The sequence below is a fragment of the Lissotriton vulgaris genome, chromosome 1_1, assembly GCF_964263255.1.
Source record: "Lissotriton vulgaris chromosome 1_1, aLisVul1.2, whole genome shotgun sequence".
Lineage (NCBI taxonomy): Eukaryota > Metazoa > Chordata > Amphibia > Caudata > Salamandridae > Lissotriton > Lissotriton vulgaris.
In genome coordinates this window covers 1,940,144,584-1,940,168,738 of record NC_141685.1, presented here as the reverse complement: position 1 = coordinate 1,940,168,738, position 24,155 = coordinate 1,940,144,584, and the positions used below count along the sequence as shown (strand labels likewise).

General features: G+C 44.7%; 1 protein-coding gene across 1 annotated transcript in view; it reads left to right on the top strand.

Moving 5' to 3' along the window:
• Window positions 1-24,155, top strand: part of PPFIA2 (PPFI scaffold protein A2) — a 1,928,138-nt gene that overhangs the window by 1,046,066 nt on the left and 857,917 nt on the right. Inside the window, exon 6 of the mRNA XM_086919614.1 lies at window positions 7,226-7,300. Coding sequence (XP_086775740.1) covers window positions 7,226-7,300 — 75 coding nt within the window. The remainder of the gene's footprint in view (window positions 1-7,225; window positions 7,301-24,155) is intronic.

Sequence of the window (24,155 nt, the reverse complement as noted above, 5' to 3'; positions counted from 1 at the left end):
ATACGTTTCTTGTGATGCGGTTCAATGCGACAGCTACATCGGCGACACCCTTGCTCAGTGATGCAATGGCAGTGGCTGCGACGGTGACATGCTTCTTTGTGAGTCGCGCTTCCAGCTCCTTGCGACACGCGATCCCTCAGAAGGCCCAAAACAGCTGCAGGCACTTCCAAAGAACTCTTGAGGAGCTGGTGGTTGAAGTCTGTTGTCCCTCAGACTTCAGCAGGAGGCAAGCTCTTCTCTCAAGCCCTTGGAGATCCTTCACAAGTTGAATAAAGCACACACAAAGTTCCTGTCATGGTTACTCGGAGGCCTCTCAGGATCGGCTCGTTGCTCAATGGGGTCCACCTATTGACAACCTCTATTCCGAATTGCCGTGATGGCACGGAAGATTAAGGGGAGGTCAATCGGGGGAAGGAAAGGATGGGACCAGAAGGGAGGGAGACCTGTGAATAGAAAAGGTTGTTTGGACACACTGCGCTAACTTCTTCAATGGTCAGTGGATTCTATTTCGCTTTACCCAAGCAAGTCTACCTGTAAAGGAAAAGAATCAGTTCTAGTAGCTATAAGAAGAAGGACGATTTGACAGTCATCGAGACCTCCTCTTGGCTACCCTGCTTTGTTTAGTCCTATAGCAGACACATGTGATGGCAGGCGGAGCACTGTGATCAAATGAACAAGGGAACATAAACAGTGCACCACAGTAACTGGTACAGGCTTCACACAAATAGATGCTTACATTACCCATCAGTCAGTGTGTGAGTGCGGGCCTCACAAGGGAGAAAGGATACGCTTAATGGCAGCTACCTCTACGTCCCCTGCTAGAAGGCGAGAACAAACACACACACACTTATATCACATGGAACTTCTTTGCCATTGAAACAGCCTTTAAACAGTAGTACACACTGCAACCAGACTAAGTGCTGTACCACGTAGTTGAGATAAAGAATATACCACCTGGTATAAATACCAGAGAAATATTCAGATTTGTCCAGGAACTGATAGGCCACAAAACGGGTGTGCTCCAATTGTCACAGCGTTTGCCTAGTAAAGTTTTTCCACAACATCCAAGAAAATGCTAGCAGCCTCTAGTGCGAAAAAAGGTTATAACAGGAGATTGACTCTTGGCGTTGTCAATGACACCCTTACCTCACCGGGACATGTAGCAGCTGAAAATCCTTCAGAATGCACCTTTCAGCAAAGCCCGAATAATCTGCGAGCTTCCTTCCTCCGGTTCCGGCTTACGTAGCCGTCCGGAAGCTCGTTGCCGCGTCACTTCCTGTGCGCGTTCGTCTTCACCTGCATGGCGGGCTGGGTATTGTGGACCAGGAGCTCCGGACATCCAGAGCTCCCGCATCTCGCGGAGAAGGATGGCGGTCCTCTTCCATTGGTCCAGTCTTCTCGTCGGGTCACTGTGATGTGCAGCGGTCGGGCTGTGTATGTAACAGTTCCTTTCTCCTTTCTTTGGCAGTCATGCAACCACTGCAGGCCAATCCCCCAAGCAGCACTTCAGCTTAGGTATAGTCTCTCCTCAGTCTTTCTGGTTCCACTCCTCAGCAAAGGTTTCTTCTTGTTGTCCAAAGGTGATCTAAAGTTCTGGGGTTTGGGTCCCCTCTTTCATACACAGTTTCTCTTTGTTCTCTGAAGGCAAAGAGGCCTTTGCCTAGTCCAAACTAGTTCTGGTCAGTCCTGGAGCACACTGTTTACATGACTCCTTCTTTCCTTTCAAAGTGAAGGGCAGAGACACCAGACGCGCCTAAGGAGCTGGAGCCTGTATTGTGTTGGGAAGGCACAGCCCTATTCAGGTCCCAGGGGCAACTTCTCCCTCCCATCTAGATGCAGATCTCTCTATGCACCACTGGGCTGACTCACCCTGTCTCCTGGAATCCCACCAGCCCTTGTCACTCAAACTCCAGACAAGGAATACACAACCTAGCAGAGGCAGGCTTGGATAGCTAGACAAGAAAATACCTACTTTCTAAGAGTGGTATTTTCAAACACAGAATGTTAAAACCAACTTCACTCAAAGATGTATTTTACCATTCTGAGTTCAGGCATACTAAACTCAAATTTCGACCCAGTTCCCTGAGTCAGTTAGGATTATAAAATGTAATAATATAACTGCCCATTCTGGCCTATGGGTAATAGGTAGCCTTGCAATAGTGAAAAATATAAACGGCTGTAATTCACTATTAGGACTTGCCACACACATCAGGGCTTGACCTACCTCATACTTACAGTGTACCCTGCCCTTGGGCCTACCATAGGGGTGTCTGATATGAAGAAAAAGGGAAGGTTTAGGGACTGGCCCAGTCAGCATGGCAGTAACAGACTGCACACAGGCTCTGCAATGGCAAGCCTTTGACACACTTTTACAGGCTGCTTCTATGGGTGGCACAACCAGTGCTGCAAGCCCACCAGCAGCATTTGGATTACGAGCGCTCGGCACTCCTGGTGCACTCTAGTAGGGTCTGACAGGTAAACCAAACCAGCCAATCATGGAATCACCAATCCATACATCAATTTACAATAGGGAGCACTTGCACTGTGGCACTGGACAGCAGTGGCACAGTGCCCAAAGCATCTAACACCAGCAAAAACACATGAGGCAACAGCAAAAATGGAAGGGAGACCCACGCCAAGGTGCCAGGTCTAACAGCAATCCTATCCCCAACGCCCCCGGATCCATGCTCACTTCATCATGCAGTAAACCCGTTGACCTTGCTGACCCTAATAGCTCTGAAATTCTGAGAACCCCAAAAAACATCCACACCATTCAAAGCTGAAAAATCGCTGACTTAAGCTCATTATAACAGCAGGTGGGTGGCACCGCCAACAATTCCCCAGCAATTCAAACTTGATGGCCTCCCTCGATCCTACCCTTCTCCTGACCATTTGTGTACCCAAACCTTTCAACATACGGCCTAAAATCTCATCCCCAGCAGCGTCAAAACACAGTGCAGCCTGCCGTAGAAATAAACCTCAGCCAAATTGCCCCCAATCTTGGTGGGCAATAAATCTTTGCCAATACAGAAAAGTGCAAAATACAACAGTCGCCTTCGTATCTCTTCTTGATCCTGCGGCACATTTCTTTTGAACGCCCTGAAGTTGGTCCATGTCCACCCATAACTCCTCTTTGTGGATGCTGCTAAAGCTCCATCAATCAGGTTGATGACCCTCATTCGCCCATCTGCCAGACCTAGTATGGTAGTGGCATCTTGACTGTTTCCGCGCCTGGTGCCAGAGAATGAAAGCGCTGCCATTGGGAATGAGATAAAGCCTCCGCAATGTCATTCTGGGCTCCAGGTACACGTCGAGCCTTGAAAAGAATAGTCAAACATAAAAACGTCAGCATGAAGCGCCTCAACAACCGCAACACCCGTAGATCCCTGGACCTCTGTTTGTTGACTAAATCTACAAAGGATATGGTGTCAACATGGAATAGCACTGTTCTGTACGCAGTCTGCCCACCACATTCAAATGTAGCACCACCAGCAAGGGAAAAACTCCAAAAAGGCAATGCTGCACCCTTGATGGGTCCAATGGTCTGGTCAACACTGGGCACACCAACAACCATCACAAAAGAGACCAAAACCATGTGCGCCTGTCACAACAGATAATATCTGTATTTGCCATACTGAGTTTTTGTCCAAGAATTTCATGGGCACACCAGTAAAATCCACCAGAAATGTCCTCCATACCCCCAAATCAGCCCTGACTGCCATATAAATCCTGACCCTATTGTGTGGGAAGGTCGCACCAGACATGGCCATGCCCAAGTGCCTCCAAAATGTCTGCTCTACTCTCACCACGTGGCGAGCAAAGTTTAGGAATCCAAGTAATTTCTGTACCTTTGTTCACCCAACACTTCCAACAAGAAAGCCTGTATCTCATTCACTTTGGCCTGTGGGAACCTCGCCACCATCGAAACTGTGTCCAATTCAATGCCCAAGAACATCAACACCACCTTGGACCCTCCATCTTCTCAGGTGCCAAGGGCATCCTGAAAACTTCAGCCAACCTCTTGAAATGTTGTAGGTCCTTCAGGCACTTACCTGCATCCTTCCTGCCCTCAAACAACAAATCATCTAGGTTGTGAGACACCGCCCTGTGACCACTGGAGTTTGTAAAAACCCATTGTAAAAAAGGTACTGAAGGGTTCGAACAGTGCACAAGAGATAGCACATCCCAACGGTAGAACCTTGTCTACATAGATGGATACACCAAATTGCATGCCCAAAAATTGGAAATCCTTGGGTTGTATGTTGAGTAGATGGAATGCTGACTTTATATCACACTTTGCCAGCTCAGCCCCACAACCACAGCTCCGCTCCAAGGCCACAGCATCATCTACTGACGCGTACAAGACCCTGAAATCCACCTTGGCCATGTAGTCATTCACAGGTGCACCCCCCAGCCATAATAAATGTAAATGATGAATGAGCCAAAATGCCCCTTTCGCCTTCTTTGGACCAGCCCCAGTGGAGACACAATCAAATATGTTGTGGGCCACTCCGTATAAGGACCAACTATTCTACCCTCTGCTACCTCCTTAGTCAGTGTGTGTACTACAACTTCTGGAAATTCCTTGGCTGACTGCAAATTGTGAGCCCAACTCCGCTCCCTAGGACCCTGATACCCGATCTGAAAACCTTCTGTAAAGCCCCATTCCAGCTGCAATGCATCCCCCCTCTGCAGACAGATAGCCAGCCAATGTTGCAATGCTTCTAGCTTAATGGGAGTGGTTGCCTTTTGCTCCAGGGTGCACCTGCTGACCCTTCCCTCGGGACCCCTTCTATTGTTCTGCTGGGCTGGCCAGCGTGTAACATTGAGTGATGGGGTGTCTAGCTCCACATTTTGAACACTCATGCTTAAACTTGCACGGGTGATGTGAACAGAAGACCTTGTTATAATTTCACCATGGCCCAACATTGGTTCCTGCAAGGTTTGGGATGTAACCCCATCCTTGTTGAGTGGTCTTGGGCTGAAAGGACTGGTATGTAATGTGCAAACCGCTAGCCATGTGAGTGGAGGCAGCTGCATCCAAAGTTCTGAGTCAATCTCCCCCATGGCTAGTCTGGGTTCAGGCTCACCTGCGCCCGGAACTCTTCATCATAGCTCAGCCATGCAAAACCCCCGAAATGCATTGGGCCTTCCTGATTATGTCCATATATTTAAACAAAGCTATCACTCTGTCCCCAATTTTCTCACAATAAATGCTTGCATAAATCTGAAAAGCTGACGTACAGTTCTCCATGTTAATCAGCACTCTAGGCTGCCTGTGAGCTCCCATTCCTCTTCTTAAGAACCTTCCTGTGCTTGTATATCCCTGTGCAAGAGAATACATCTGCGTATTCATGATTCCATAAGTTGTTCTTGGTCTTATCGGACAAATGAGACCCAAGTGGCATTGCTAGCCCCATATAAGAGACTCTATTTTTATGTTTGTCTTCTTCTGTGTCTGTATCGCCATTATCCTTATCTGACTTTATTGAACTATCTGACTGGCTACTTTTCTTATCCTTGTTTTTTTTTCCCACTCATGCGCTTGTACGATCCTTACCATGTGCGAGTTCTTTTTTTTTAAATCTTTCTTTGCAGTGACTTCCCGATCATCTCACCCCACCAACCTCTGTTTCGGTGCAACCTTTTAAAAATCCCAAGAGCCCCAAACTGACCACCATTCTCCCGTACCTGAATTCAATGGTTAAGTTCGCCCTCCTTCTTTCCGGCGATCGCCTTTGTTGCTCTTCCCTTTGTCCTTGACTATTCTCTGGTCCGCACTTGACTGCTGTAAGACTGAAATTGGAGTACTCATTCCGTGCCCCTCGCTGGCACTGCATGAAACCTACTTCCTCTTCTCGCAGCTCACCCTCCTCCCACTCATCACTCACATAGTCCAATATCAGTGCGTCATCACCAACACACTCCGCAAACTCTTCCTGACGTGACTCTTTCGCTCTATCTCTCTCACATTCGCTCTCATGCAATGAGCAATCCCTGACCTGGCTGACATAATGGGTCCACTCACTCTGGGTAGTGTTGGCCGCCGCAGACCCCACCCCCATGTCTTCTGGTCAGTGTCTCAAGGCCATTGTGCACCCCGCTGGCAGCGCCACCGTCTGTCATCGTTAGTTGCTGACCTCACCTTGCTTCCCCCCCCCTCTTCCCTCCCCCCCCTCCCCGCTGCATCAACCAGGAGTGTCCTGTGCATCACTGTGCCCTTAGACCGAACAAGCTCGCTCCTTCTCCTCTCCTGAAGCCCCATCCACCGGAACCCATACCAGTGGCCCAGGCCCCCCTGCGACTTTCACCGGGGGGGGGGCCTTCAATCCAGCTGCTGCTGTCATTTGTAATCTAGTCAGCAGTTTGCCGGTACAGTGGCTGGGTTTATTCATAGACTTGGATCTTGCCTCGAATCCTGGGAAGCCATAGAGCTCCATTCACAAAAATAATTGCAAAGCCAATTGGTCTCGCCTATGCGAAAGCTATTGGCTTTGTCAATGTATTATAGTTGTGTTGGTAATCAGCGTGACTGGATGTCGAGCAAAAAGCGCTGAGGCAGTCCGTGTTGGCCGCATTTTAAGCACTTTTTTTGCCTTTCCTTTCAGTCATGTTGAACCGCAGCCACGCTGATGTATGTCATGACTAAAAAAACTTTGCTAAAGCCAATAGCTCTTTCACAGGTGAAACCTGTTGGCTTTGTTAATGCTTGTTTCTAATTGGAGATTTACACAAACCTGCGCGAAGAGAGATCAATAGAGTGCACTAATGTCTTGATATTAAATTTGTCAAAACAGTCGCATAACTGGGCAAACAGATAAAGTGAAAATGTCATTCTATTGTACTTGATCCATTAATCCACAAGTACTGCTATTAAAATTTTGTAATTTTTATCCATTTAAATGAAATGTTAAGCAGCAATGGAGACACTCTCGACTCGCAATTTCCACTCTTTGTAGGCAGATATATTTCTATGGAAGTACAATTAACTGATCAGTTTATATGTTTCAGTCCACAACAGTTTTGAAGGACGTGGCCATTTTTGGAAAGTACTCACGAAAATACTTTCAGTGTCTGATTGGTTTTTGTATGCAGATGAGCAGGGGTACCAGTTTTATACCAGGAATGTCATTTTGGCCCTAAATGTAGTAAGCCATGTCCTATATAATCAGTCCAAGAGTGATGGAAACTAACTTACAACACCTGATTTGTTTTTTCCTTCCAGGTAAGGGAACGGCTGAGGGTTTCTTTAGAAAGAGTCTCTGCACTGGAAGAAGAACTAGCAGCTACTAACCAGGAGGTAACATAAATATTTTTAACTTCCTTTGAAGTGCAATTTTACAAACATTATTTACCTTGTGTTGAGCATCAATCATTATTGTTGGAACTGTCCCAAAAACGCATATTAACTTTTGAATAGGCCACGGGAGACCGCTGTATCCTCTACCTGCTCCTAGTTTTTTTTTCAACCTTTCATTGGAAGGAGGCATAAAAACAAACACAAAAAGCAGTGATGGTGTTCCCTGTGCCATGCCTTATAAATCAGCATAGTACACAATTGAAAGGAGAACTGCTCTGTGAGGCAATGCCTGCCCAATGTATGTCTGATCAAGGGGATGGAAAATAAGCTTCAGCCGATATGAATATGTATAAATGTAAATTAAAAGGTTGCGGCTCGTTTACAGCTTTTTGTAGTTAATGTTAGCTCGAGATTCCCTTTGTTAAAGTCCCTTTTTCATGTTCTTTAAAGCTGAGCAAAATGTTACCAGCATAACATTTCACAGCCAGATACTTGGCAACACAGCCTCTCTGCATACATCCCATGGAGGCTGCACTGTATAACCATTTAACAGCTTGACTGAAAATCGATTTCTCTCATCGACCTTAAGATGACAGCAAATGCCACTTGTATCACGCAGTTGTGCCACTACTCCAAATTACTCTTCACAGGCTGTAAAATCACAACATTCCCAAGGACGTTTTGGGAAATTCACATTTACATGTTCAGCTTCTTTTAGAACGATATCTTTACACAGGAGGATTACGGGAATGCACAAATTAACGGTGGCATGCCGTCTGACAAATGAAAAGGAAATTAAAATAGTGTAATCAGCATGTAATTTATTTAGAATCCATCTTGCATTCATATGCTTTCTTGAAACAATGCCTCACATTCTATTTGACCAGATAAAAAAAATACTGACTCAAGGCCTCTCAAACTGCACACGTCCTCTTGTTCCCAAGCATTCCATGTAGAATTTAACAGGAATGGTGCATTTGCAGAAAATTGTGTATTTTCTGAAATTTCAAGTAACAAAAGTAACACAAGATTTCTAAAATTACATGGATCATGCCAGTATAGTTGAAATATAAATGTATAAAATGTGAGTTAGCTTAGGTTAGACAATGTTCTAAGTGCTTAAGGCTCTCCAGTATGTAATAGAAGAGCTTCATTAGCATCAGCTGGGTGAACATACTAAGTTACTCCGCAAGTCTTCTTTTAACCCAGTGAAGGTCAAAATGGGAATCTCTAGAGTGTTTTAGGAGTAAAAATCCCACAGATTTTATTAATCTTTAAGTGGATCTGGTGATTCTGATGAGCACGTTGGTTGTGTTCTATTTCAAAGTTTACCACTGCTGACCTACGGACTAGGCTGATAAAACTCGAAGAGAGCCGATGAGCAGGCACAGTTCTCTGTAATGTATAGTTTTGTGTTTAGCTAATGTCTGCTAGGTGGTTGGCTTTTAACTAATCAACTATCAAAGGGTGTTTGACAGAGGGTGGTCCTTGAGATATGAATGGTTCACAACCAGTCAGATAGGATATGCTATGGAATAGTGAGATAATTTTTCTGTAGCTGACATCAACTTTAGTATCAAAAGAAAATACATCAGAGAATAGACTTGGTTTTGTGTGAGATTGTCCACGAAGTTTTAAATCAAAAGGTTCCAGTGGCAGAGTTGACAGAGGCTGGTGGAAACCCTGTGGTTCTTCCACTTCTAAACAAGTTTGTTTCTTTGTTCACATCTGTTAGAAATTGTGTTCTTGGGTGACTGGGGTGTGAACCCTGGTCAAGCAGGAACCACAATTCTAGTCCAGGTAAGGCACAAGCAAACCCCAAATGAACCTGTTCTCACACTCTGGTAGCTTGACATAGAGAAGTCAGGCTTAACTTGAAGGCAATGTGTAAAGTATTGATGCAACATTTTAAACAGTAAAATGCTGAATACACCACTCAAAAAGATTCCTACAGGAGGTGGGGACAACGAAGATGTCAGAGTGGGCGTGATCCACAAAGACTCCACTGCAACCTTACAAAAAGATAAGGCAATACGATAGCTACCATTAAGAAATTATACCTGCAGACCAACATGCCATGTGGGGTGCCGTGAGGGTGCCCAGGGCTGTTCTAATCCCCCAGAGCTATGGATTGCGACTGATTCAGCATGGGCCACAAGGGGCAACATAGTGGCATGTCAGCCCTGTCGCGGAGTCCGTGACCCTGCTTTGGGAAACCTGCCAAAAGGTGAGTAACAATTACTATGCAGGCATCCCATTCCGCTGGCCATGTGTAGAAGCATTACCTGACTGCTAAGGAACCCGAACCTACACACAAGGCTTCTGCTGAAATCTCTGTGGCTTTGAAGAGTTGTTGCGAAGCACTCATCAGCAAACTTATGTAGCAAGGGCAGAGTCAGTTAGAAGTGTTACTTCCCTCATCAGCTAGCCGGAGCTGGCAGAGCACAGACCTTCTGGAGCTCAATCATTTATACTTGGAGGCAGGGTCGGTGGAGTGTGCATCCTGCAATTGGCCACTCAGAAAAACAGGCCCAGTGGAAGAAGCAGCTGATAATGGACAGGTAGATAGGTGATCATATTAACACAGGTATCGAGAGGTAACTGGTGATTCCACCTCAGAGGTACCTGCCTCTAGTTGAGCTGTAATATACATTCTCTATGGTACTTCTGGAAAGCCTCCTGTGCCAACACAAGTGCCAACAGCCGAGACAGAACTCACAGTGTGCCTGTGACTATGTAAGGGACTCTCATCGTACTATGCCAGCGCCGAACTACTTCACTTCCTCACTACTGAGTCGTATTAACTGGTGGACACCACAGTCTTCATGCCCCTGAATAGCTTAACAGAGTATCTAGTCACTTCACACTGGTGGAGGCAAGGGATCTCTCACCAGTGGTACCTCCGTGCAACACCATGTCTCTCACCAAAAAGGACCTGCTTGCCCCCCTAAGAGACTACAAAAAGGAAGCTCGAGAGGAGCCTTGCTTCCTCTTTGGACTCTCTCAAGGCAGATCTAAATGGGGAACTTACCTCCCTGCAACACAATGTGGATTCTGTGGGTAGCTGATCTCGACGTTAGGGAGCTAGACTTGGAACGACGCATTGGACTTCAGCCGAGCCCTCCGAGCACAGCTGTGGACATTCCTGCTGAAGTGTGAAGATCTTGAAAATAGATCGTGACATGAAAACATTCAAATCTAAGACCTAAAAGAGGGAGCGAAAAGTGCAGGCTTGTAAGTTTTGTCACAGGCTTGTTTTCAGAACTGCTTGGCAGCGTGTCACTAAAGGTCAAACAACAGATAGTTCATCGGGTAGGCCTATCAGGTGAGAGTAAGTGCCCTCGTGACATCTTAGCTAAGCTGTATTCCTTCAAGGTGAAGGAGGCCATTCTCTAGGCAACCCAGAAGACAGAACTGATCGCAATTTAAGCAACTACCTGCTCACTATTTCAAGATTTAGCCCCTAGTCTGATGGTGACAGTTTTGTCCTGTAACCTTACAAATTGAGACAAGAAATAATCAAATACCGCTGGACCTACCCATTTGGGTTAGATTTTGATCTGTGCAACAAACCACACCATGTGACAGAACTCACACATGCCTAGATTCTACAGGACTTCCCAACCCTAGAAGCTTAACGGTCTGAGGACACTCCCTTCTTCATTTGAGAGGTGGCGGCAGCTGGACTGTTCAACTGTGATTCATGAGAGAACTGCAACGCCTAGGTTTTATTTCTGATTTTCTTATAATGCCTTGATTAAATATGCTTCTGTAGAGCTGCAATAGCGGTTATCAACCTACTCGCCTGATATGATGTATCTGTACACACATTCTTTAAGGGTTATGGGACCAGTTGTCCCCCGTTGCTACTGTGTTGGTGTTATGGTTTTTATGTTTCCGGGTACGTGGATGGCATTCTTTCTGGGTGGTAGGGGAGGAGGGAGATACAAATAAATACAAAGCTCAATGGAGAAAGGGGTGGGTAGCCTGAAGGGGCAGAGAGGGGAGATATGAGAGGAGACCATGTCGACAGCAATGCAAAGAGGTCTATTGTACTTAATACAATATGGTGATTACTACACTCATATGGAATATTAAGGGCCTAACTCACCAGCCATGTGCCATAAAATGAGGAAATATCTACTTGACTAACATCACAATGTGCTGGCGTTACAATAAACATCTCAAACAAAATGAGAATCACAGATTGAGGCACAAGGCTTATCCCATGATGTATAAGTCCTCTGCTGCCAACAAACACAATGATGTTGTGCTCTTTTTCTATTCAACTCTAAAATTCCAGTCCGACAAGTGCAAAACTGATATGAAGGGGAGAGTAATCATGGTGAAGGGTCGTTTTTAAGGCAGAAAGTGCAACTTTTCATCAATGTATGCCTCTAACTCAAATCAAGTTCCGCTTGTACACTCAATTTTGTTCATGTTGGTAGGATTCATATCCCCATCACTGATGGGTGACTTGAACCGTACCTGGGACTCTGGAATAGATAGCACACACCTCCACAGATTACCTACGTGGAGCTTCTCCAAGGCACTGAAACAGGCGATACATGGGTTGGGTCTTGCAGATGCTTGGAGGACTCTCATCCTGACTCCCATGTCCACACATTCTTTTCACCCTCACACAATACATGTTTATGACTAGATTATATATTATTTAGCCAATACCTCGTCCAAAACTTCATGATGGCATAATTCTACCCAGTCTCGATCTCTAACCATGCTCCTGTGTTGGTAGCATTAGAATGGGGGAAACTATCCTCAAAATATCTCAGATAGTTCTTGCATAGTTTTCTTACTAGATCGCTTCTTTTAGGACTCCTTACGGAAGGCCACTCGAAAATATTTCCTAATTAAATCACCCACATCCAATAACTGGGATATATTTAAAATGATACTCCAAGGGAAATGTATTGCATTAGTCTCGGCTCTTAATAACCAAAGACCAACTGGCACTCTATTCAGAGCTACAAATATTTGAGTAGGCAGATAAGACTACCCCAACACTAACCCTACAGCAGACAGTCACAGCTTTGAGTGGGAAGCTCAACTCTCCCTATATACAAACAGGATGGAACTCACTCTTTTACGTCTCAAACACACGTCACATGAACAAGGCAACTAAGTGGGGTCACACGTGGCGCAAAACTCAGAGTCAAGCACAACAGAGCATCGGGGAAATCTTACAGGAGGCAGGTGACCAAGGAAACCGTTGTAGAATATGCCCAGATGTTTGGCAATTGTTATGAAAGTGCTACGCAAACAAATGATGGACGAAATGCTGAATGAATCATACATTCACCCCCAGTCAAGAAATCTGGGTTAAATCCATTGTTCTTTTGCTCACCATGCCACCCCAGGTTAGACCCAGCCATATGCAAATCAGTCTTGACCCTGTACCTCATGGGAAAAGTCCAGACTGTATTGCCAAGCCAGGTCCTCCCTGGACCGGAAACAAGCATCCTGGGACCGGTTTCAGAGTATTACCCTTAATCAGCCAGGCTAGCTTGAATCCAGTGGCACAGTAAGCAAGGGACCCACCTCTGGGTATACCCATCCCACTTAGGGCGAAAAGTGCTACACAAACAAATGAACTGGGGTGGCAGAGTGGGCTAAAGAACGGTGATGGATTAAACCCAGACCTTTTGACTGGGTGTGAGTGTTTGATTGATTCAGATGCTCCGTCCATCACCACCCCCTTTTGTACCGCTTTTGGCCGCCATAAGTGTGGCAGGGTATGCTCAGACGTGAGTTCCTTTCTCACTTTGCCACTGGATTCAAGCAACCATGAGGCACAGGGTCAGACTGATTTGCATATAGCCATGTCTGAACTGGGGTGGCAGAGTGGGCTAAAGAACGGTGATGTATTAAACCCAGATCTTTTGACTGGGTGTGAGTGTTTGATTGATTCAGATGCTCCGTTCATCACCACCCCCTTTTGTACCACACAAACAAATGATGGCACTAATAGTATTAGCTCTCAGCTGAGCCGGAAGAGCTACTGCCGCTTGAGGAATGTTTTGATATTAGATACTATAATATTCACTATATTCTAGAATCTCGTCCCATAATGCTTTGCAGGGCATTTGGTTAGGATTGTATTTTTGCCCATAACTGTGCTTGAGGTGGTCCTAGGAGGATGGGACCACCACCCAATCGTTCAGCATGTTCAAGGCATCTGTTTGGTTCTCTCCCTAGGTTAGGGAGTACTCCAAAATCATCACCTCTCTCGCTGCGTGCTAAATTTTCATTTTCGCTTTTGTGAAATGACTATATGCATTTTAGCATGTAAAGATAGTTACTTGTTGTTTTACCAAAGGTATGCAAGGTTTCTGTTTTATTAATTGGGATGAGACGGAATGGAGTTGCGGAGCAGAGTTTAACGGAGCTATTGTTCAACTCTGCAGAATTCCACGTAGTTCGCAGTGGCTGGCGGGGCTCGGCATGATGTGAAGAGCAGGCTGGGCATCGTGGACGAGCAGGCTGGAGCCTCATGGAGGTTATCCACACCAGCAGACGATACTTGCTGTGCCAAGAGACAAACTTGTGCCAGCTCATGCTGATTTCTTCAGCAAGAAGCGCGGTTTCAGGGCGAACTGGCCTATTCACGTTTGCGAGAAGCCCAAAAGCCTGACTTTAAGAGATTAAAAACACTTTCAAGAGCTCAGGACCTGAGAGATGCCTCTTGGGGGTCAGGAGCTTGTTGAAAGACCGGTCAAAGAGCTGTGGAGAACCACTTATTTCCCTGAGACTTAGTTCAGGAGGAGTAGAAGACTAGTCCTTTGAGTCACTCTGGGGTCCTGGGTTCAAGATGTTTTCCAGGAAAGTTCTTCTTCCCCAGGCAAGAGGGCAGCAGACAGTAGATCAGATCAGCAAGGCAAGAGTTTCTTCAAAGTAGCGGTCCAGCAGATTTGCAGCCCTTGTAGCAGCACAGCAGTCCTTCTTCCTGGCCGAATATTCACAAGTCCAGAGGTGTACTGAAGTGGTGATGTCAGAGGTCCAGTACATATACCCAGTTGTATACCCCCTCCCCCTCTGAACTGAAGGAGACTTTAGAGACATGCCTTTGAAGTGAAGAGAGTCCCTGTCCCTTCTGCCCTGGCTCCAGACTCAATACAGGGGGTTATGCAGGTCTTTGTGTATGGACAGGACACTGCCTATTTATGTGTAAGTGAGGCTGTGCCCAGCTCCTCTCTCCCATACTGCCAGGATGGCACATTTGGTCACACCTAAGCTCCTTTTGTGTGTGTCTGTCTAGGGGGCATGCACAAAGCCCAGCTGCCACCAGCCCCACTCTCCCCCCAACTACTCAAAATTTGAGCAGCGACAGGCAGAAGGTACCAAGGGCCATATGTAGGTGGCCAAATACCGATCGGTAACACCGAAAATGGCTCATTTTCGGTGTTACCGACAAATAATTTGTAATTCCAGATGTAGGGGGCCTGAAAATTACAGATTCTGTATATTTACCGAATCGGTAATTTTACCGAATCGGTAAATTACCGAATCGGTAAATGTACAGAATCGGTAATTTGGGATGTAGGTGGCACTGGAAACAGTGCCACAGGCCCTTAGAAATTCGTTATTTACCATGAAATACAATGGCATGGTAAATAACGAATTTCTGTGTACATGCACATCTGTGCATGTACACCTGTGCCATGTGGCACACATACATGCCCTAAGGGCATGTATGTGTGTCACATTGCACACAAGCCAGAATCAGGGGTGCAACAGGGTGTCAAAGTGACACCCTGTCCCCCTTAACAAATCGGTAAAATTACCGAATCGGTATTTACCGATTCGGTAATTGCCATTGATTCCTATGGGCCTCAAGGCCCATAGGAATCAATGGCAATTACCGAATCGGTAAATACCGATTCGGTAATTACCGAATATTACCGATTCGGTAATATTTAAATAATAATTACCTACATGGCATTTACCGAATTGTAAATACCGAATCGGTAAAAATCGGTATTTACGATTCGGTAAATGCCATTTACCTACATATGGCCCCAAATGGCTAAACTAAGAAAATGCCAACTTTCTATAAGTGGCATTTTCAGAATTGCAATTTAAAATTATATTTCATCATAAGTTGTGATTCTAATTTATGATTCTGGAGACACCTAACTTGAATCAGTTTTATTTTTCCATTTTGAAATTACACTTATAAAATGTAATGAGGTAATACCAATGTTTTCCTATGCGAGCTATAGGCCTTTCAGTAGTGAAAAACACATTTTAGAGTTTTTTACTACCAGGACATGCGAAACGTAAAGGTACATATCCTACTTTTTAAATACACTGCACCCTGCCCGTGGGTCATCCAGGGCCTACTTTAGGGGTGACTTAAATGTATTAAAAAGGAAGGTTTAGGACTGGCAGGAAGTTTACCTTCAAAAAACAAAGAGGGAGTATCCCCAGGACACAGCTTCCTAGTGATTTGTAGAAGTGGAGACAGATACAGTAAAAAAAAGGATTCTTTCTTTATTTAAGAAACCACTCACTCACCAAAGCAGTTGGTAACATGCTACTTCAAGACGGTCCACCCAAGTGACCGAGTGCCACTTGGGTGTCCTTCGACGCCTGTAAATACAGCGGAGCTGGGTTTTTTGGACATGTGAAGTGTTGTAAGTGAGTGAGTTAGTTGTACTCCCTAAAAAATTTAATATGGAGTCACAAGAGTCTGTTAAAACCAAGTGAGATACTTATATTGGCTTAATTGACCAGGAAGTATCAGTGTTTTTGTGAAGATGTGGTCAACATGTTTCATCCTTTAAAAAATGACAGTGCAAGGTTTTCGTCAGGACCAAGTGTATGAACCGGGAGGTCTGCGCACGCTAAGGCGTACCCTTCCCTGATTCAACAAATCGCCAGACCGTGTACTTACGGTTCAGCATACTTACAGCTTTCTGTGTAAGCAGAAAAAATTGGGAATCTAACTGAAGTTTCGCCCCATGGAGACCATGGGGGGGCTGGTTATAGATGCATTGTCATATAACTCTAGAGCTCGCCGAAATACCTGCAGTAGGGCCTCACGGAATCCCGAGGATCCAAGGATCCCAAGGATTAAGCCAATATAAGTATCTCACTTGGTTTTAACAGTGTCTTGTCTTGTGACTCCATATTAAAATTTTTAGGGAGTACAACACAGACATTTTTAACTCACTCACTTACAACATTTTCACCTGTCCAAAAAACCCAGCTCCGCTGTAGTTACAGGCGTTGAAGCACACCCAAGTCGCACTTGGTCACTTGGGTGGACCCCGATGATGAAGCATGTCAACAACTAGGTTGGTGAGTGAGGGGTTTCTTAAATAAAGAAAGAATCCTTTCTTTACTGCATCTCTCTACACTTCTACAAATCCCTAGAACGCTGTTTATTGGGGATACTCCCTGTTTGTTTTTTCAGATATAACCCTAGGGGACTGGGAGTTGTGTCCCGACGAACCCTTACTCTCTCTGTGTTTAAAATTAAGTTTAACTTGCCATGTCAACATGGCAGTTTAAAACTGCACAGACAGGCTCTGCAATGGCAGGCCTGAGGCATGTTTAAAAGGCTACTTAAGTGGGTGGCACAATCAGTGCTGCAGGCCCACTAGTAAATAAGAGAGTGGGGAACCCAATAAACCACAGGAGGCTTGGGTAATCTAGTACAATGTCCGAGAAAAATGCCTACAAGGGATTTTTTTCTCAGAGTAGTGTTCATGTATTTTGGAATAAATCTTGATAAGCTCTGAACAGTAGCTTACATTGAATTATTATTCAAAATGATTTCTTATTTAAACGTGAATCAATCTTAACAAAACTTTACCTTGAATAGAATAATACAAGACGGTTGTATACATATTGAAGCACACATTTATGTGAAAAAATAAGAAGTTGAAGGGTACTCAAAACCAAATTTACATATAGACAAAAAGTGACTGAGATTGAACAATTTTTTTAAAGCATTTCTCATCTCATTAACTCTTTTGTAATCATCCATTTTATATTTTATATAAATAGAGAAATTGTGACCAATTTTGTAAAGAACAAATCCTACTGTGAAAACAATTACAAAGAAAATGGGTGCTGTTGACAACGTTTCGGTCTTTGGTGTGAAGACATCTGTAAGACCATCTTCCTGACAATATTTTCATATGACCCTGGGAAGACTGAGCAGTAGATTATCTGTAGTAAATCAGGGGGCTGTATGATACAGTCTAATCTGTTTAGTCTATTTCACAAAATCTAGTATGGGAGCAGAACTTGTGCAGTTGCTCATCCAATAATCCATCTTATTCTAAACGACCTCAATAGTCTAAGTTGACTGTAATGCTGCCAGCCACTTCATTACTGAACATAGATGTGAAGAAGGGTCTGGGTCCAACCAATGTAACGAAGCTTCTGCAGTCGGTTCTGCAGGCCCACTAGTAGCATTTAATTTACAGGCATGGGCACATATAGGGCACTTTACTAGGGAGTTAATAAATATGTGAATTGTGGATAAGCCAATTTTACCTCATTTTAGGGAAAGAGCACACGCCCTTTAACACTGGTCAGGAGTAGTAAGGTGAGCAGAATCCTAAAGCCTACAAAAGCAAGAGGGCTGAAGGCAAAAAGTCAGGGGAAACCTCGCCATGAATGCTATGTCTAACAACATCACATACTGTAAATAATTCTAATTCACAAGCTTAAAGGAGTGTCATTGTTTTTCTTTTAAAAAGCATTTAGAAATTGTATTCTTGTACCATGGATTTTCTGTATCATGGGAAGTTGTTTTGCTCATATTAACACTTTAAATATGTCTTCAACTCTGTAGACTAAAACATTTGGCATCAGTGTCAAGTCTTTTCACATGAAGCACCAAGCACTAACTTTCAGGCCAGGGAAACCAAAAACCTGTTAGTTTAAGGAAGGTAAATGGCCCATGTTCATTAGAACGTCCGTGGTTGCCTCAGTTTTCTGACTCTGACACCAACTACTCCTTTCAGGTAACTCATGGGACTACCACCTAATACTCTGGGAGGTAGAATTATGAATCCATGTCACGTCAATTTCCCTGAATTTTACCTTTGCTTGGAACTTCTGATAAATGAGTTCCTACATGAAACCAATGGAACCACTTGATGGGACTGTGAGTCTTAGAGCATGACTATAATGTGTACATTTCAAATACATACTCTTCTGACATGCTCAATTTGTTTCTAATAAACACATATTGTCATGTTCATCATGAATTACACTTCTAAAAATACAAAAAATAGTGATTAAATTACCTTTTCTTTAATTATCATCCATTACCTCCTTGTTAGTCTTCCTTGCGACATGATCAACAAAGTGAGCTTCAGCTCCACTCCAGAACCCTCCAAAGCACAAAAGTCAGCCTCGGTGAAAAAATCGACACAAATGAAAGGGACACAGTGGAGGCATGGCCACCAGCAAGGAAACAGGCGCCGGCCTCCACCCCAAACAGTACCCCGGCCACTTCCCCCACGGAAACCCTTGGCCCGCTGGAGCAGAGCCTAACCGGCTCCATACAGAACCCGGGGAAAAGGGGGAACAGAGAGCCTAAGATCCTAGGGTCCGCTAGAGCAGGACCTCCAACTCGAGACCCATGCACCTGCTACTGCAGGCACCACTCACCTGATGCATCTGGAGAGACGTGCGCAGAACTAAACAAACAGGCTTTGAAGTTGGGCTGGCCCGCCTCTTATAGTGGTCATGGAGTGTATGGGTCGGCCATATTGGGAAGAGATGGGAGACATGGGAGGCTGACTTTTGTGCTTTGGAGGGTCCTGGTGTGGAGCTGAAGCTCACTTTGTTAATCATGTGGCGAGGAAGACTTACTCGGAGTAATGAAGATTACCGGTAAGTAATCAGGGCATTATCGTGTTAACTGAGCAGTACACAGTATGCATCCTGCACTCTGAAATATAAATGCAGCTGTAAATAATGACATATTTAAAAGGCTAGTTATGTGGGTGCTACATATACACAAGGGAAAGTAGGTATAACAGCGGGATTTTATTATGGCACACTAAAAATTTCAAAACACATTTATCCATGCACACGCAGCTGCCCACACTCCCTCACTTTATGCAAAACGACTAGGAACCCAGATGAGTCAGGCTTTGTCTCAGTCTAGGATGGAATTATGAAGAATTGATTAGGCATTGATGCTTTGTTCAGTACTAAACAGAAGTACATGTGTACATGTGTAGGGCCAAAGTTCAGCTCAGAAGCCTGTGGCACGTGCTATGAAATATTGTGTTGCCAAATACCAAGGCTGCTTAGCCTTGACACTACCACCTGCCTCTTTTACACACCACCAGAAACCCCCTGCCCCTTTACTTTATTCTTTCTGGTTGTTTTTCATCCCTGCTTTCTTTGTTTGAGTGTTGGTGAGCTGCAGCTGCAACCATTAGCTCAATGTAAGCACTGGTTGTGTTTAGCAAACGTGTCAGGGAACAGTTTATACCAGATCAATTCCACTCCCTTTTAGGTCGAGAATCGACAGCGCTTGCACTGTCTGCAAGACCTGTTGTATCTTCCTCTATGGGCTCTGGCACACCCACCAATTTCCATTGGTTGTTTCATGTGGCATTCAGAAATGCTGGCTTGTTATTGGTTCCTTTCTGTAAATACCCCTCCTTTGTATGCTTAGCTCTCTTTCCGTAGATTTCACTCAGAGAACATTCTGTTTGCCAATCACACTGTACAGCGTGTGATGGCCCCTCCTCCCTCCTCCTGTATGAACATTGCAGCCTATTGGAGCTTGGTTCTCTCCCACATCGCTGCTCCAGCTACTCAGGCCTTGTATGTGCTCCTCGTTATTGTTTTGTTGGCCTGCCATGTTTAGGACTTCTGCCCAGTGTACTTAGATGAATAGAACACATGTTAGTCTAATACCCACTGGAATTAAACAGATATATTAGAATGTTTTTTTTCCTAATGTCCAACAGAAAAGCACCGTAAAGATATTTTCTCATTGCTAAAAGTGTCTCATTACGCCAGAAAGAAACGAGGTTTTAAAAAAAAAAAATTTAAACCGACTGAAATGCCAAAGTGTCATCAAGTGGTCTGCTGTGGGAACACATGCTATTGTTAATTACTTGAAACCAACCACCTATGATTAAAATAAACACATGTCTGGTCTTAGATAAGAGCAGGAGGTCGGGGTTCAGTAATCTGGTATCATTTTGTAGTTTAACCATCCCTACGATGAATAATTACTGCTCATGTTCACTCTATTTCACTCAAGTCTCCCACAGATGAGTAAATCACCTCCCCTCAATCTGCCCCCGCTGTAATGAATGCTTTGAGGGGAGGGAGCTCTACATGATCCTTCCACAATGAACGTCCCTCATTCCCAACTCCAGTCTGCGTGAACATGCTTGGCACCGTCTGCTACGCCAGCCCCTCGCCTCAGGATGATCCACGTTCCGCACAACTGCCTTGGCCACTATTCACAACCACTGCATTGTTTGCAAGCAGTCAAGACTCAGCCAATAATGTGACCTCCCTGTTATTAATATATAGCGCTCAAGTGCCTCACAACCACTTTGTGGAGCTTTTCCTGGACACGCAACTAGTGGTTACTGTTGAGAGGAACACATAAGACATCACTCGGATGGACAGATTACAGAGTTTCTGGAGCAACTGTCCACAAGCAGGGGGGCAGTATAAATACTTTGTTCTTTATAGCATCTATTCTGACAGGTGTCTCGCCCTATGCACAAGTGTCCACCCTAGCTGCAGATGTTTCATTCCATCCACAGATATCTCATCCCATGCACAGGTGTCTTGCCCTGTGCACAAGTGTTAATCCTAAGAATAGATCTTTGCACCTCTAAAAATGATCTCACCCCATGCACTGGTCTCTCTCCCTCTGAACACGTGTCCAGGCACAGATGTTTCTACCTATACACAAGTATCTTGTCCCATGCACAGGTGTCCTCCATAGGCACAGATGTTTCTCTCAATACAAAGGCATCTCACTCCATGCACTGGTGACTCCCTCTACACAGGTGCCCACCCTAGGTGCAGATGTTTCTACCTATACACAGGTTTCTTGTTCCATGCGCAGTTGTCCACCCTAGAAGCAGATGTTTATCCTGATACAGAAGCATCTCACTCTGCATGAGAATAACAACATGGAGCGTAGGGGATGTCAAATATGAAAACACAATGAGCAAGAGAAGAGGTGAGGAAGGTAACAAGCATTTGCAATGCAATAAGTCTGACATTGCTGAAAGTTTGAGCTATTAATGTTGCTAACAAAAATGCAATGCCAATAGCTTAAACTCTCAGGAATGCGAGACCTATTGCATTGCAAATGCTCTTTCTAATAATGCAGAAGTCATACACCACACATCAAACGATTGGTTTTCTTTACTTCTAACTTCCAAATACAATCACAATATCATTCGGAATTAAATTTGAAAAAAACCAACACGTCTAGAGGTTTATTAAAGCACGTTTGTGCTATATATCGAATTAAGATGGTAGGTTACAAAAGTAATAGTAGCACAACTTTTTTTTAAACTAATGACTAACATATTGTTCAAATTATATCATGGGAAAATAGTGGGTTCAGATGTTCCACAGCTGTTTTATAGGAAGTGTCAAAAACAATTTCACCAGTTATTTTTAAATCACACTGGAGCTGGACGGAACACTACAATTGGCAGTGCTCAATTCGGAGTACTGTACAAGGCATGTAACACATCAGTAGGCAATACTTATGGCAAACGCATTGTAAAGAGCATATTACACATTCCTTGCCTGTTACTAGGTAAAATATAAAGGCCGCACAGAAAGCCTTTATTGCCTTACATCTTGCTCAGGCAGAGAATGCTCCTACAACCTTATTCCAGGTACTTAAATCTTTTACCAGTCCTAAGGCCTGTAACAATCTCGAGGCACCATCATAAGTTCTCTGTGACAATTCAGCAACCGAATGCTACGCTTTTTGATCCGCCAGCATCCGCAAAAGTACAACTGCTGGAGAGCTTTTCCCCTATGACCTCCGAGGAGGTGGAAGCCTTACCTCACAGAGTAAAATCGGGCTCCCCCCTTGACGTCATTCCAGCTAAAGCACTTGCCTCCCTTTCTAATCAATTGTAAGAGCCTCAGCCTCTCCATGAGAGAGGGCTATCTTCCTATAGAATGGAAGGCGGCACAGGTTATCCCTATCCGCAAGAACACTAAGGTCCTAATGGAAGATCTTTCCAATCTCCGTCCCATTTCATCATTACCTCTCCTGAGCAAAGTATTGGAAAAATACGTTAATAAACATCTGTCTGACCATGTCGAAAATACAGTAGTTTGGATTCCTCTCAATCTGGTTTCAGGCCTAAATACAGCACAGAGTCTGCCCTGCTGGAGGTCACAGACATTATCAGGAGGATCTTATACAGTGGCCACTCAACGATTCTCGTGCTGTTGGACCTTTCTGCCACGTTCGACACAGTATGCCACCATATCTTGCTCAGGAGATTGGAGGAGATTGGATTTAGAGGACCTGCTCTACAGTGGATGACGAGCTTCCTGTCCTCCCGCTCCCAGACCATCAATTTAGGCCCTTTACGGTTTAAGATGATAGAAGAGACCAAGGGAGTTCCCCAGGGCTCATATTTGAGCCCCACCTTGTTCAACATCCACTTTGCTCCCTTGGCCAACCTCCTTTAGGACCTGTGGCTTTACGCCCATCTCATATGCTGAGGACACTCAGCTCCTCTTCTCATTTAATAAAACCTCCCCCTCTGTTCAGTTGACCTTCTAAGCGGGAATGATAGCTACTGCAAATTGGATGGAAAGCAATTATCTCCAACTTAACACAGGGAAGACTGAGATTATGCTTTTTGGAGAGGCACCTTTGCTGTGTACTCCAGACTGGTGGCCGGTAGCCCTTGGCAAATCCCCCGCCCCTAAGACCCTTGTTAAAAACGTGGGCATTCGCCTTGACCGGACCTTGTCCATGAAGGAGCATGCTGCCCACACTGCTGCCTCCTGTTTTTATGTACTGGGCTTGATACGACGAGTCTTGCCTTTCCTTCCTGATTCCACTCACAAAACCCTAATTCAGACAATGATTATAAGCTGCTTGGACTACTGCAACACTCTCCTGGTCTCAGCCAATGAGTCCTCACTTAGCAGATTGCAGGTGGTCCAGAACACCGCAGCACGCCTTGTCTTGAATGCCCCCCCCCGAGGACTGCCTCCCTTCCTCTCCTTCAGCAGCTTCACTGGCTTCCAGTATGCAAGCGGGTTAAATTCAAAATCTGCTACATCGTCCACAAGACCTTGTATAACAAAGGCCCCCCTTTACATTTCTGCTAAATGTAATCACTATGTTCCCACTAGGACCCTCAGGTCAGGAATCAAGTCACTTCTCTTGGTCCCTAGGGTCAGGAAATCAAGGTTAGGCGGGAATTCCTTTTCCTACCTTGTACCCTTCTATTGGAACCAGCTCCCTATTCACCTGAGACAATGTCCTGACTATCTCCGCTTCAGAAAACTTCTTAAGACCGTTCTATTTTAAGAACGCTCGTCAGCCTGCCCAGTAGCACAGTCCAAAGCGCAGAGATGCCCCTTTCGGGCTGATTCAGGCGCTATATAAAACCCATAAATAAAATAAATTAAAATAATTCGCTGGAGTTCTAAATAGGTGAAACAACACATAGAAGACTACTATACCTTGAAACTGAGCAGGAAAAATAATACAACTTACATCCGTACCTACTATAACTGACCTGTATGCAATTTTGCAGGAGTTAGTGGATAATGAGCTCTCTACCTTTTCCTCCCGACCCTCAATACAGTGTCCACAATAGACTACTACAAA